Source organism: Muntiacus reevesi, chromosome 11, assembly GCF_963930625.1.
Source record: "Muntiacus reevesi chromosome 11, mMunRee1.1, whole genome shotgun sequence".
Lineage (NCBI taxonomy): Eukaryota > Metazoa > Chordata > Mammalia > Artiodactyla > Cervidae > Muntiacus > Muntiacus reevesi.
Window position 1 is genome coordinate 75,552,086 of NC_089259.1, and position 14,210 is coordinate 75,566,295.

At 44.0% G+C, this 14,210-nt stretch overlaps 1 protein-coding gene and 1 pseudogene across 3 annotated transcripts in view; both read left to right on the forward strand.

Annotated features, from left to right (window-relative positions):
* The window catches only part of TPP2 (tripeptidyl peptidase 2), a 61,649-nt gene that overhangs the window by 35,305 nt on the left and 12,134 nt on the right, over window positions 1-14,210 (forward strand). For 2 of the 3 annotated variants that reach the window (XM_065902393.1, XM_065902395.1), the window contains exons 18-24: window positions 947-1,063; window positions 1,303-1,403; window positions 1,962-2,058; window positions 2,777-2,914; window positions 7,001-7,245; window positions 7,494-7,572; window positions 9,475-9,513. In XM_065902393.1, coding sequence (XP_065758465.1) covers window positions 947-1,063; window positions 1,303-1,403; window positions 1,962-2,058; window positions 2,777-2,914; window positions 7,001-7,245; window positions 7,494-7,572; window positions 9,475-9,513 — 816 coding nt within the window. The remainder of the gene's footprint in view (window positions 1-946; window positions 1,064-1,302; window positions 1,404-1,961; window positions 2,059-2,776; window positions 2,915-7,000; window positions 7,246-7,493; window positions 7,573-9,474; window positions 9,514-14,210) is intronic. The other variant, XM_065902394.1, reaches the window with a different exon arrangement.
* On the forward strand, window positions 5,087-5,941 carry LOC136144291 (ubiquitin carboxyl-terminal hydrolase isozyme L1 pseudogene; annotated as a pseudogene).

Sequence of the window (14,210 nt, forward strand, 5' to 3'; positions counted from 1 at the left end):
TCCATCTGGTCAAGGCTGTGGTTTTTCCAGTGGTCATGTATGGATGTGAGAGACCATAAAGAAAGCTGAGCACCAAAGAATTGATGCTTTTGAACTGTGGTGTTGGAGAAGACTCTTGAGAGTCCCTTGGACTGCAAGGAGATCCAACCAGTCCATCCTAAAGGAGATCAGTCCTGGGTGTTCATCGGAAGGACTGATGCTGAAGCTGAAGCTCCAGTACTTTGGCCACCTCATGCGAAGAGTTGACTCATTGGAAAAGACCCTGATGCTGGGAAAGATTGAGGGCAGGAGGAGAAGGGGTCGACAGAGGATGAGATGGTTGAATGGCATCACCGACTCAATGAACACGAGTTTGAGCAAACTCCGGGTGTTGGTGATGGACAGGGAGGGCTGGCGTGCTGCAGTCCATGGGGTCACAAAGAGTCAAATATGACTGTCTGAACTGAGTACACTGATTACTAGAAAATTTAAAACTCAGTATTCAAGGAACAGTTTGTTTTTTTTTTTAGTAAGAACAAAAGGAGGGACCATAATTTCTTTTGACTTTGGCTGCCGGGGAGCTCTGAGCCCAAGACAACTACCTGTGACTACTGAAAATGCCTACACAGCGGTCACACCCCTTCCTTGCCATTGTTCTTAATGGTTTTTCCTTTGGTCCTGTTTTTATTCTGCTTGTTTTCACTGTTAATTTATTATATGTACTTGGAAACCGCCTCAGATCTCTTACGACAAGCAGTTTAGGATTACGGGTAGATAACTGTGTATTTAAATACCTGCACTCTGTCCTGGCAGCTGATTTGGGTAACTCCATGCGTAGCTAATAACAAGATCCTTTGAGTTTTCTCTCCGTACAAATAGGAGAAGTTTGAAACCATGGAACCGCTTTGAGACAGCTGTTTGTGTTTTGTGGCTCATGCATTCACAGTAGTTTCATCTTTCTCTGCAGGGCGGGAAAGCGATCGAGTTCTGCATCGCTCGCTGGTGGGCGAGCCTCAGCGACGTCAACATCGACTACACTGTCTCTTTCCACGGGATCGTATGCACTGCTCCTCAGTTAAACATTGTAAGTTCACCTTTCCATCATTTTCAAGATCAATTACGTGTGTTACTGTGAAATAATGTCAATAGTTGGATTTAAATTTTAATGGGGACATTACCTATGTTCAGGAAACAGCAATAGTCTTTGTTTCATGGGTGCTTATAAACTTTGTATTCGACACATTTATTTGAGGTTTAAGTATTTTAAAATACAGTTCATTTGCAGTAAGTTGGAGAAACTGATTTGATAAATACCCTTTGTAGCATGCATCGGAAGGAATTAACCGTTTTGATGTCCAGTCCTCCCTGAAGTATGAAGACCTGGCCCCCTGCATAACTCTGAAGAGCTGGGTCCAAACCCTGCGGTATCGTAAATGTTTCAGGGGGATGGTGGGGGGCCCTCTTCACTCTTTGGAAAGGGTCCTTTTTTTTCCCTTCAAGTCACGTGAAGGCTGGCAATGAAAATTCACTGCACGACTTTCCAGCCTAGAAAACTGGACAGGTCTCTGGGAGGCAGCCCCAGAGTAGCTTCTGCCTTAAGTGGCATGTACCTGGAGCCCTCGGGGGGCACCTGGCAGGACCCACCCTGTGACGAGGGCAGGACTGTCTCGTTCAAACCTGTCCTTCAACCCTGTTAAGGATCGTCACCCTAGTACTGGGATCTGATTACATTAGGACTCTTAGTGGGCAGTTGAAAATGTTTTTATCATGAAAAGATTGTTACCTTTGTAACACTGCAGAATTTTAACTGTGTGTGTTGTTATGGTTTGGTCAGTAAAGAATTATGTAAATTAGTGATTAAAATGTTATAAAATACACTGCAAAGGGCAGCGTCCAGGAATGCTTGTTTATCAGTTTTTGCTGATCATAGTTTTCTCTCGTTTAAGTGAACCCTTGACTCTTATGCAATTATCTAATTACAGCCCGCTGAGTGCAAAAACAAAACCTTTAGGATCAAGAGACGTTTTGCCAAATAATCGGCAACTTTATGAGATGATCCTGACTTACAGCTTTCATCAAGTAAGTGTGTGTGTGACCAGGCACACCCTCGAAACAAATTTCTGTGTCTTCACAAATCATAAAATAAAAAATGGAAGGGGGTGTGTGTATACATACATGTATGTGAAATAGAACCAAACAAGTCACACTGGCTAATTTAGAGTTACTCTTTGGGAAATTGCTTATATAATGACGTAAGCACCATTCAGATCTGAAGTCACAAGTTCTCACTTAGTGGCGACCTGACCTTTGAGGCTTAGTTTTTGTGATCACTGACATCTGTCCTCCCAGTACCTGTCCACTGGTTCAGTGTCTTATGAAGCCAGCTGCCTTCTGATTATGGAACTGGGCCTCTTTGCTCTCTGTGTTGGCACAGTGAGACGGCAGAATGGCTCCTTGGTTGAATGGGTGGTAAAGGTAGTTGAGACGACCATAAATGTCAGATTTAAGCTTATGGAGAATCAGTAAGATTTTAGTAAAACTCTTACTGAAGCATAAAATGAGCTGCCACTGGGGAGATGTTTGATACTGGTGGATTGTCTAATTTCAACCTTATAAATATATTCGTTTTATTAAAAACCAATGAATTAAATGTCCTATAGAATATATATAGCTTTATAAATAAATGCAATTAGCTAGGTTTTTAATACTTTTAATGTAGTTTCAATAATAGTATTACAGATCTACATTACAAATCATATAAGCCATGTTAAGTAATCTTTTTTTTTTTTTTTTATAGCCCAAAAGCGGGGAAGTGACCCCCAGCTGCCCGCTGCTGTGTGAGTTATTGTATGAGTCAGAATTTGACAGTCAGCTCTGGATTATATTTGACCAGAACAAGAGACAGATGGGCTCCGGCGACGCGTATCCTCATCAGGTAGGAAGTGGGCAGTGATTTTTAGAATTCACAGAAGCCGTTTCCTGAGCCAATGAGCCCTGGATTCTTGCTCTGGTGACGTCCCTGCTTTGTGATGCCATGTGGTTGGTGTTCAGTGACATGGGGGTGTCTGCTGCAGCTGCTCAGCCACACCTTTGGGCTCTGTCTGGCTTTGCTTAGAGGGGGTCCCAGAAGGATGCTCACGGACACTGGCTGGTAGGGCCTTTGATTCTTCTCCTTCCAACCCCATGCCCGCTGCCATCTGAATGCTGAGAGCAAACCATCAGGATATGTGAGCGCCGAAAAGTGGTCCCAGGTCTGAACTGGATCAAGAGCATGATGACGGGGCCAGGTGTCCTCAGGTTATTAGAACTCTGAGATGCGTTCCTTCTCGGTGGGCTGAATAGTGAGCCCTGACTGTCTGCCAGGCACTGTGCCTGGCACTGTTGTTTGGAAGGAAAACAGTCCCTAAATCCTTTGTAGAAATTTTATCCCTGATTGAAATATTGTGACCAAGAAATGAGGTATTTCCTGTAACATTAATAATTCTATGCGAAATTGTAAAAATAACCTATCCCGGGTTTTCAGTCATTCAGGGAATGGTTTCCTTTTTCATCAAAGCGAGGCCAGGCACGTGTCCCCAGTGCAGATGGGTTATTATTGCAGCCGTTCCTGTGGTTGCTTTAGTCTCAGGAGAACTGTTGCTACAGAGAGGACAGTGTTCCGTCCTCGGGGCAGCTTGACTGGATGGAGCGTGGGACTGAGTAGATTCGTATTCCTTCATGCCCACGGGCTCCTGCCTTTCCTGTCTGCAGTAAGCGGGGTAGCACACTGGATGTAATCCAACCAGTTGTGTGTATGAAAACAGTGTGTATGTCTGTCTGAGATCTTACACAGCAGCTCAGTTTTGCTGATTCTTGTATTGTTTTATACGTGCCTATGAAGACCCAAGGGGGACTTTCCTGGTGGCCCAGTGGCTAAGACTCTATGCTCCCAAGGCATGGGGTCTGTGTTTGACCGCTGGTCAGGGAAGTAGATCCTCCATACTGCACCTAGAGAGCCCAAGTGCTACCTCTAAAACCCTCTTCACGACCCAGATAATCACGGTGGTGTGATCACTCACCTAGAACCAGACATCCAGGAATATGAAGTCAAATGGGCCTTAGGAAGCATCACTACGAACAAAGCTAGTGGAGGTGGTGAAATTCCAGTTGAGCTATTTCAAATCCTAAAAGATGATGCTGTGAAAGTGCTACCCTCAATATGCCAGCAAATTTGGAAAACTCAGCAGTGGCTGCAGGACTGGAAAAGGTCAGTTTTCATTCCAATCCCAAAGAAAGGCAATCCTAAAGAATGCTCAAACTACCACACAGTTGCACTCATCTCACATGCTAGTAAAGTAATGCTCAAAATTCTCCAAGCCAGGCTTCAGCAATACGTGAAGCATGAACTTCCAGATGTTCAAGCTGGTTTTAGAAAAGGCAGAGGAACCAGAGATCAAATTGCCAACATCCTCTAGATCATCAAAAAAGCAAGAGAGTTCCAGAAAAACATCTATTTCTGCTTTATTGATTATGCCAAAGCCTTTGACTGTGTAGATCACAATAAATTGTGGAAAATTCTGAAAGAGAGGGGGATACCAGACCACCTGACCTGCCTCTTGAGAAACCTGTATGCAGGTCAGGAAGCAACAGTTAGAACTGGACATGGAACAACAGACTGGTTCCAAATAGGAAAAGGAGCACGTCAAGGCTGTATATTGTCACCCTGCTTATTTAACTTATATGAAGAGTACATCATGAGAAACGCTGGGCTGGAGGAAGCACAAGCTGGAGTCAGGATTGCTGGGAGAAATATCAATAACCTCAGATATGCAGATGACACCACCCTTATGGCAGAAAGTGAAGAGGAACTAAAAAGCCTCTTGATGGAATTGAAAGAGGAGAGTGAAAAAGGCGGCTTAAAGCTCAACATTGAGAAAACTAAGATCATGGCATCTGGTCCCATCACTTCATGGGAAATAGATGGGGAAACAGTGGCAGACTTTATTTCTTTGGGCTCCAAAATCACTGCAGATGGTGATTGCAGCCATGAAATTAAAAGATGCTTACTCCTTGGAAGGAAAGTTATGACCAACCTAGATAGCATATTAAAAAGCAGAGACAGGCTGTTTTTTCGCTTCTCTGGGTTGTGCTCCTCTCGAGGTCCGCGAAGATGCAGCTCAAACCGATGGAGATTAACCCCGAGATGCTGAACAAAGTGCTGAGCCGGCTGGGGGTCGCCGGCCAGTGGCGCTTCGAGGACGTCCTGGGCCTGGAGGAGGAGTCTCTGGGCTCGGTGCCGGCGCCAGCCTGCGCGCTGCTGCTGCTCTTCCCGCTCACGGCGCAGCATGAGAACTTCAGGAAAAAACAAATTGAAGAGCTGAAGGGACAAGAAGTCAGTCCCAAGGTGTACTTCATGAAGCAGACCATTGGCAACTCCTGTGGAACCATTGGACTCATTCACGCGGTGGGCAATAATCGCGACAAGCTGGAGTTCGAGGATGGGACTGTTCTGAAACAGTTTCTTTCTGAAACAGAGAAGTTGTCCCCTGAAGACAGAGCAAAGTGCTTTTGAAAAGAATGAGGCCATTCAGGCAGCCCACGATGCCGTGGCACAGGAAGGCCAATGTCGGGTAGATGACAAAGTGAACTTCCATTTTATTCTGTTTAACAACGTGGATGGCCACCTCTATGAACTTGATGGGCGGATGCCTTTCCCGGTGAACCATGGCACCAGCTCAGAAGACTCGCTGCTGCAGGACGCCGCCAAGGTCTGCAGAGAATTCACTGCGCGTGAGCAGGGGGAGGTTCGCTTCTCGGCTGTGGCCCTCTGCAAGGCAGCCTAATGCCCCGCGGGGGCACTCTGCTTCGCCCCTCTCCCCTCCATTGTGAACGTATCTCCCCCCAAAGCTGGTATGCAATGCTTCAGTACTTGTAGAGCGCAGCGTCCTCCTTCGGGTCCGCAGATCAGCACTTACCCTTCTCCACGCCCACGAGAGCAGAGAGAAACCTGTATGCAGGTCAGGAAGCAACAGAGCTCGGCTGTGGATGGAGCGAGTTTGGCGTCAGCCTGCGATGGCGAAGCGCTCCCCGCCCTGTGTCTTGTACCTCAGTATCTCACGCTTTAATGGCTACTTTGGTTTGTGTCTGTAAGTTCAGGCCTTGGATGTGGTTTGTCCTTCAAGGGAATAAAATTTTTCTGCTGATAAAGAGAAAAAAAAAAAAAGCAGAGACATTACTTTGTCAACAAAGGTCCGTCTAGTCAAGGCTGTGGTTTTTCCAGTGATCATGTATGGATGTGAGAGTTGGGCTGTGAAGAAAGCTGAGCGCTGAAGAATTGATGCTTTTGAACTGTGGTGTTGGAGAAGACCCTTGAGAGTCCCTTGGACTGCAAGGAGATCAGTCCTGGGTGTTCATTGGAAGGACTGATGCTGATGCTAAAGCTGAAACTCTAATACTTTGGCCACCTCATGTGAAGAGTTGACTCATTGAAAAAGACCCTGATGCTGGGAAAGATTGGGGGCAGGAGGAGAAGGGGACGACAGAGAATGAGATGGTTGGATGGCATCACCGACTCGATGGACATGAGTTTGAGTAAACTCCGGGAGTTGGTGATGGACAGGGAGGCCTGGTGTGCTGCGATTCATGGGATCTAAAAGAGTCGGACACGACTGAGCGACTGAACTGACTGATGAAGACCCATGAACTGGGGTACATCATTGCCTTTATGAGTGGAGACGGAGTCAGCTGAAAGCATCAGAGTAGCCTGTTGTCGTCAGAGGTACAGGGCTCCAGAGCCAGAGCCGCCTTCAGCACCCTTATTCTCTACTCTGCACGTGACCTTGGCCAGGTCACGTGACGACTCTGACCCTCAGCCTCCGTCAGCCGCACAGTCGGTATGTTGTGTGCGTGTAAATGTGTGTGTCGTAACTTTCACAGGACGTCACACACTAAACCCTGTGTAAGGGGCATTCCTACTGTCTGTCCCCTTAGGTTTGGTTCATGTGGCTCAACTTCACTTTTCCCAAATACTCTTCTTTTTCAGTACTCCCTGAAACTGGAGAAAGGAGATTATACAATTCGACTGCAGATCCGTCACGAGCAAATCAGTGATCTGGAACGTCTGAAAGATCTTCCATTCATTGTTTCTCATAGGTTGTCTAATACCTTGAGCTTAGATATTCATGAGAATCACAGCCTTGCACTTCTAGGAAAGAAGAAATCAAGTAACTTGACGTTACCGCCCAAATACAACCAGCCATTCTTTGTCACTTCCTTGCCCGATGACAAGTAAGTGATGACATGGCTGTCTCTCAGTGTCTGTATCATTCCCTGGTCTTTTACGCGCTAGTTTATTGCATGGGGCTACACTTACACTGGGTTGTCATTCACCTTTATAGACTAACTTCTCCCTTTGGCTTTTGACACCTTAGCTACGGGAATTATTTCAGAATGCAGTTGTGATGTTTCTCCCCCTAATTATCCTTGTGAAACTTTCTCTTTTGTTCCTTTTCTCCTCTGTTGAATCTTCTGATTAGAATCCCTAAAGGGGCCGGACCTGGGTGCTACCTCTCGGGGTCCTTAACGTTGTCAAAGACTGAACTTGGAAAGAAAGCTGTAAGTAGTTTTTTTTTTTTTCTTTTTACATTGAAATTGCCTGTTCCAAAATTTCCTTTTCTTTAAAAACGGAAATTAATTCCACATTTCAGTAAATGAGAAGATCTCTCCAGAAAATGAAATTTAATAGTTTTTTTTCTAAGTTACTAGTAAAGGTTAATTAACGTTTGGTTGTATTTTTATATATTTAGTATTCTTTTTTCTAAAGTCTAAGTTCTTGGGCCTCGAACCTGTCCTGTCTTGCACAGTTACTGTACTTGAACTTCCCATGAAATACATAGATCCAGATCAAACTTGTCTTAAGTGAATGGGATGTTTAAAATTAGAGAATTGATTGAGTTTTAAGAATATAATATTGTGGATACAGGGAAAAAATCAGATCTTCTTGGGTGACTTCTAAAAACCAGTCAGAACAATTATTGCTAATAAGCAGTAGTTTTCACTTGTACAGATCTTTCTCTTATTGGAATTTTATGTAATTGTATAGATAACTGCAAGATACTTCTTTTGATGTTGTAGTTTCAAAATCATGCCTCTTAAAAAAAAAAAATCGTGCCTCTTGTTAAAAACTTATATGGTGGTTATATTTTAGAGGTAAATGTTAGATTTGATGGTATCTGTTTTGGTTCCCATCTGTTTTTATTACAGATTTATTGTGATAACAGTGTTTATATAGGTATATCTCCCTTTGTCATAAAGTCATTCATCTCCATGCCAATAAAAGTTGTCGTTCTTACAATTTTATATTTCTCTTTAGCTTTAGTCCTTACAAAGTAAATCTACCACTTAATTCTGGAATTTATGAGTGCTGTTATCAAAATGAATAGATCTCAAACGTCTTAACAAGTATGCTCATTCATTGCAAGAAATGAATGTTGAACCAAGGATGGCTTATTTGCTGACACAGAAGCATCATCCCTTAAGACTTTTGTCCTTAGAAGTCGTTTTCCCTAACATTTCTTGAGTCTTATTTCAGTTCATACTATTTGCTTGTGTGTACTTTAGTATAAGCTATAAACATTTCAGTGTAATGTGGAGTGAATCAGTAGTTACTGGAATTCATAGATGCTCTGATTTTGAGAAGTCAGTAATCTTTTTAGGGAGATTTCATTTTCCGGTAGGGGAAACATTTCTGCCTCTGCTATGGGGCTTCACCAGCGAGGCTTCTCATCCAGACCAGCTTTCTGAAGCATCCGCTGCCTGTGATGAGTAAGGCAGAAGAGCATTGTGATCGTGGAAGTACGCTTTTAGCCACTCAGAGCTCTGCTTCCTGGCTGTATTCTTTAAGAGGCCATTGTGAAATTAAATTATAAACAGACGGGATTGACTGTAGTTGTTACCCACCAGGGTAGATTTCCTTGAGGAAACCTGAAGCTGTAGGTTTAGGAATGACAGTTAACTACTGTCACTCGCAGCACGTTGTTTATCTCGCCCGACCTCGGTCTGGGGCTGCGTGTCTTGCGCTCTGGGCAGGGGCGAAGGTGACTGTGGCTCGTGCTGCTCCTCTCTGACGCGCCCAGTCACCTCGAATGCTGCTGTTCTGCGCCTGGACGTGTGTGCTCGCTGTGATGTCCTCGAAAACCCGGCTCTGAACCGTCAGCTGACTTTTAACGTCTTCAGGACTGTTCTGATAACCGATGGAATTTTGCTTTACAAATTATTGAAATACATCGACCCTTAGGAATAACATATTTGAGTGCACTTTTATTCCAAAAAAAAAATTTTCAAGTGGCAGGATTGCTTTCCTTTAAAAGCCTGCCATTTTGGTGACAGACCTGACCCTTCTAAGTTCTGTGACACATCCAGGTAGAACGGAAGCTGGAAGAGAATCAGACAGAGGTGGTATCACCATCCTGTATAGATTTTGCATGTTTTCTTACAGAATGTCCTTCTAACTCCCAGGGGCAGTCTGCAGCAAAACGACAAGGAAAATTTAAAAAGGTACTGATTGTCAGTTCTTTAAAAGATGTCTTAAAGCCTTATTTGCATATGAGTTAAACTTCTTTTTCTGTCACTATTATCTTTTTTAAAAAAATCTCCCTTAGTTTCCTTTCTTTAAGTTCTGCAGTATAATGCTTTTAGCTTATCAGTGTTGACATACTGCTGTCTGAAATTTATTTTCCTGCCATGAATTTCTTGAAGACCCCAGGTTTATTTGTGTATAGAGAAAATTCTAATAGTATTTCATTTCATACTCTACGTATGACCAAGGAATAATACTTGAACTTTTGGATTTCTAAAATCATAGAGAGAGATGAATGTGGGTTTTTTTTTTTTTTAGCTATATATGACAAAGTTATTTTTAAAGTCTAAAGACATTTCTTAAGTGGAATTAATTTATTGAAGTTTTTAAATTATTTATTTAAGTGGATTTAATTAATAAAATATTATTAAAATATTTAAAGTGAAGTTTATTTCCTGCCCTTGCATCTTAGTTCTAGAAAGGCAGAGACAAAAAGAGCAGTGGACGTAGCAGGAACAGCAGTAAGAACTGTTGGCCCGAAGTCAAACTTTCCACTGAGCAAGAGCAGAGAGTAAGGCCATAACTAGTGAGTGGTCTGATCCGCTGCCCTGCTGCTTGTTAAGACCATCTCTGACTGACTGCTGGAGCGAAATTTAACTTGAAAAACTCTTCTTCAAGTCTACTTCAGACAAGAGGTTACATGCTCACTAAGCTCTTTGGAGAGGACCTGCTGGCATCATGCATCATTGTAGAGATTTATGGCTCACACAGGAAGTACTGCAGGCGGAGAGTTAGTGTTTCAAAATAGAAACAAAAAATAAGGCTGTTTCTAGTGATCTAGAAAACTCATAGTGATCTGAAAATGGGGATCACCATTTTATAAAAGGTCAAATGTCTTTATTAAAATGACTTCTGAAATTCTGTATTACTATATATCGGTAAAGACTTTGTTCAAACAAAAGGCACCACTGGGGGATAAAGGAACCTTGTCTTCTCTGAAGACCACATTCCTCAACTGAGCATTTTGACCCTTTGGAAGGCCATGCAGATTCACCCAATGGAACTTCACCATCATTAAAACAAAAACAGAATGAAACAAAATGTGAGTTCATCAGACTCACAAAGCTGTACTTTCATTTTGTGTGTAGCTGATCATTTTGAAAACAGCCTGAAAGCCACTGCTTCAGAGAATGAGGGCAGGCATTCTTGAAGCCTACTCAAAAGACATGCATGTCTCAAAGGCAGAGCGGTGTTTTCTACCTGTTGAGTAGTCTAGTTGATCTTTTGGGAGTTTTGGTGAATTTTGTTAGTATTAGATTACTTGAGATGAGAAACTACCATATGAATAGAAGCCTCATTCCTGTGGTTAGGAAGCTTCTGGAGCTGACAGCTGGAGTGCCCGCCTCCATTTCTTCCCGTCTTCAGTGCAAGTGACACTCTTATTTTAAAAATAATTGTTTTTATAGTTTTCTAATTACATTACAATTATAAAATTATATATATTGCATAATTATGTATTTATTATAAATTTATATAAAATTTTTATATTATATATTTTAATTTATATAAGTCTATAATTTATATTTTAATTATATAATTACACATTATAAAATTATATAGATATAGATATAATTTATCACCTGAACAAAATACCAATGTTTTGTACATAATCTTCAATGGATTTGTCCTCTGGGTCTCAGTGACTTATCATTTGAAAATGTATGCTACCCATTTTTAAGTTCATTGTAATGTGAAAGAATATAGTTAACATCATAAATAGCACTCAAATATGATATTAATTTTTAAAATAGCTATTTTACTTTGTGTGAAGATATTAAAATTTTGAATTTATATTTTTTAAATAATTTAAGACATAAAGGTATTCTGTTTTGAACCACAATTTAAATGGTGATGTGTTTTATTGTCCAAAGAACAGTTACTGGTTTGGCAGATAGGTTTGATATTCTCTTGATCAGTTCAAACACTGCTGAAATTCTTTGTGAATAGCAGGAGTGATTTTTTTTCTTTAAAAAAACGCTTACTATTAAGTGTCTGCTGTAGAGAACTTATAGCATTTCTGCTCTGAATAGTCTTTTTTGACTGTCTTTTTAAATCATAATTAAGATTTCTTTTGATGTAATGGTATAAAATCATTTCTGTTAAATTGACCCTTTACTAAACCCTTTAGAAGTTGAGTTGTAAAAATATGTATTGACAGAAAGAACAAGTGACCATGATAAAATAAATGAAAAATGACTTCTTTTTTTTTTTTGGTTGGGGATTAAAAGTGCCATGTCAATAATTTTTAATAATAAAAAGTAGTGCTTTTCTTGAAATTTTGTTATGGGATAGTGTGAACATTTTAATTACTAATTTGCTATATATTTAATGTATATAATGCTGATTACATAATCAAGGTCCTTCGTCATTAACTTCCCCCATCTCTTTCATTTTCAGTGTAGTTTATGGTTGCTATTACATATGGTTTCTATCTATATATAGATCTTCGTTAGAGTTCATTATTAATCATCAGTTCAGTTTAATGGATTGTTCATTTTAAATTCAACTCTGTTTTCTCTCTTTACTAAAACGTCTTGGCCAAGGCCTTGCCTGTGAGCCTCAGGAGGCGTTGGCTCACGATGGAGAGGCGTCCCTCCTGAAGTCTGTCCCTCCCGCCGCCTGGGCGAGGAGGCGGGGTCCCCAGGGGGCGCGTTGGGTCAGAGGGAGTGCTGGCTGCCCTCCCCGGGCACGTGACTTCACGGGGTGGGGCTCCGCTAACCGCGGGGGCTGGAGTCCCTCCGCCTCCAAGTCTTAGGTGTGCGGCCTCTGCTAAGCAGTGGACACGGCGTGTCTGCCCCCGTGAGAACTTGGCGATGACTCGTCAGCTCCGGGTGCCGGCACTTTTGACTTGACTCAGGCCAGGCCAGCGCCCACCCAGGACAGTGCGCCTGGAGGGGCGAGCAGGGTGGTGGCAGGGACCCTTTCCTCTCCGCGGGCTCACGTGTCTCTGGAGCCCTTTGCCCCCTGACCTCTCACCCCCTGACCTCAGAGGTTGCGTGGCGCCGCAGTGGCCAAGAGTGGATTTCGCTGGTCCTTCCCCAGCCGTGGCTTTCTGCGCCTTCAGTGGGTCCTCCTGGAATAGCAGTTATTACTTTATTGGCACTTCTGCGCAGTAGCTTCCTGCGCTTCCTGTTACAGTATCCCCAGATAAAGTTTAATTATGGAAGCTGTTAGAATGGACGTATTTTATGTAACATTCGCACCTCAGAATCCTGTTTTAGGAAAGATGAAGCCAGTACTGTTTTGTGACTCAACCTGTGCAGTTTTTTCCTGAAATTACGTGATTGGGGCCTTAAAAACATCAACAGTGTCATTTGTTCCAGTTGTAGCAGCTCCATTAAAGAAAACACATACAAGATTTTAGCTTAGCGCTACTTTTACTATAAACCCGAAGATAGAATTTTAGAAGTTGTCTTAATAATGATGTCATTAGGGCCACCTGGTTACTGGGTCAAGCACAGACCTAGCAAGCGGAACATGGGATGTCATTTCCCAGATGCCGAGTTAACTTACCTCAAGTGTAGACGACATGCTAATGAAATAGTTGCAGATCGTGGTAGTTACACGGCTCTCGTCAAAGCGGAACTTCTCAGAAGAACCACCTCTACCTGCTTGCTTCCCCTCTCTCCTCTCCCTCGGCCTTTCCTGCAGGACCCCCGCCCCCCGCCCCCCGCCCCTGCGGCCCTGGACGGCCGGTGCCCGTGCCCACCGTGCGGCCGGGTTGACGGTTCCCTCTCCCGCCTGACGCCCCCCTCAGCGGTCCCCGGCGGCCCCTCGGTCTTCACACCAGCTTTGCCCGGGGCTTCCGTGGCCTCAGACTTCCCCTGGGATGGAGCGCTGTGGCCCACGCCCGCGCGGACCCTCGTCCCGTCTCCCCGCCCCTCGCTGGTCCCGTCCAGCCCCTCGTCCTACGCGCCCCCAGCAGACACCATCAGCCCTGCGCTCACGGGGCGTCCCCGCCCCGCTCATTTCTAATCTCAGCCGTCCTGCAGTTCCAAGCAGTGTCAGGAGACCCCGGCTTCTTGCCAACTTGTTCCGCTCTCTCTCCACTTAGCCCTCCGTCCTCCAGTCTCCAAATAGCCTATCAAAGAGTTCTTAAGCGCCAGCCAGAATGGTCCACCCACCCAGGATCCAGCGTTAGTCAGCCAAGAGCACAGATCTTTGCTCATGCCACCGCCTTGCGCCCGGCTCCTCCTGTTGCGCTCGTAATAACCCCGTCCTGTTCAGCTCACCTTCTCTGCGTCGCCGCCCGAGTCTCGGCAGCTCGCCCTGCGCTTGCCGCCCCCTGCTGAAGTTTCTGCCCGTGCTGGTCTTGTCCCTGCAAGCGCTCCTTCCTCGCCTCGTTTCGGTTATTTAGGTTCGTTGCGGTTCTTTCATTTAGGTCACTGAGGCTCCAGGAGCTCAGACATCAGCTCCGTAGAGTGTCTCTGTTAACAGCTCTGTCTGCACGGGTTCCCCACCACCTCCCCACCTGTCGCACTCTCTGCCCTCGCCCCGGTCTGTCCTCTTAGTATCCTGTGTCGTTACTCAACTGGTTTATTTACTCACCCGTGTGTTGGCTGTCTTCCTGCAGCGCTAAAGGCCCTTGTCTGCTTTGTTTTAGAGCAATTACCTT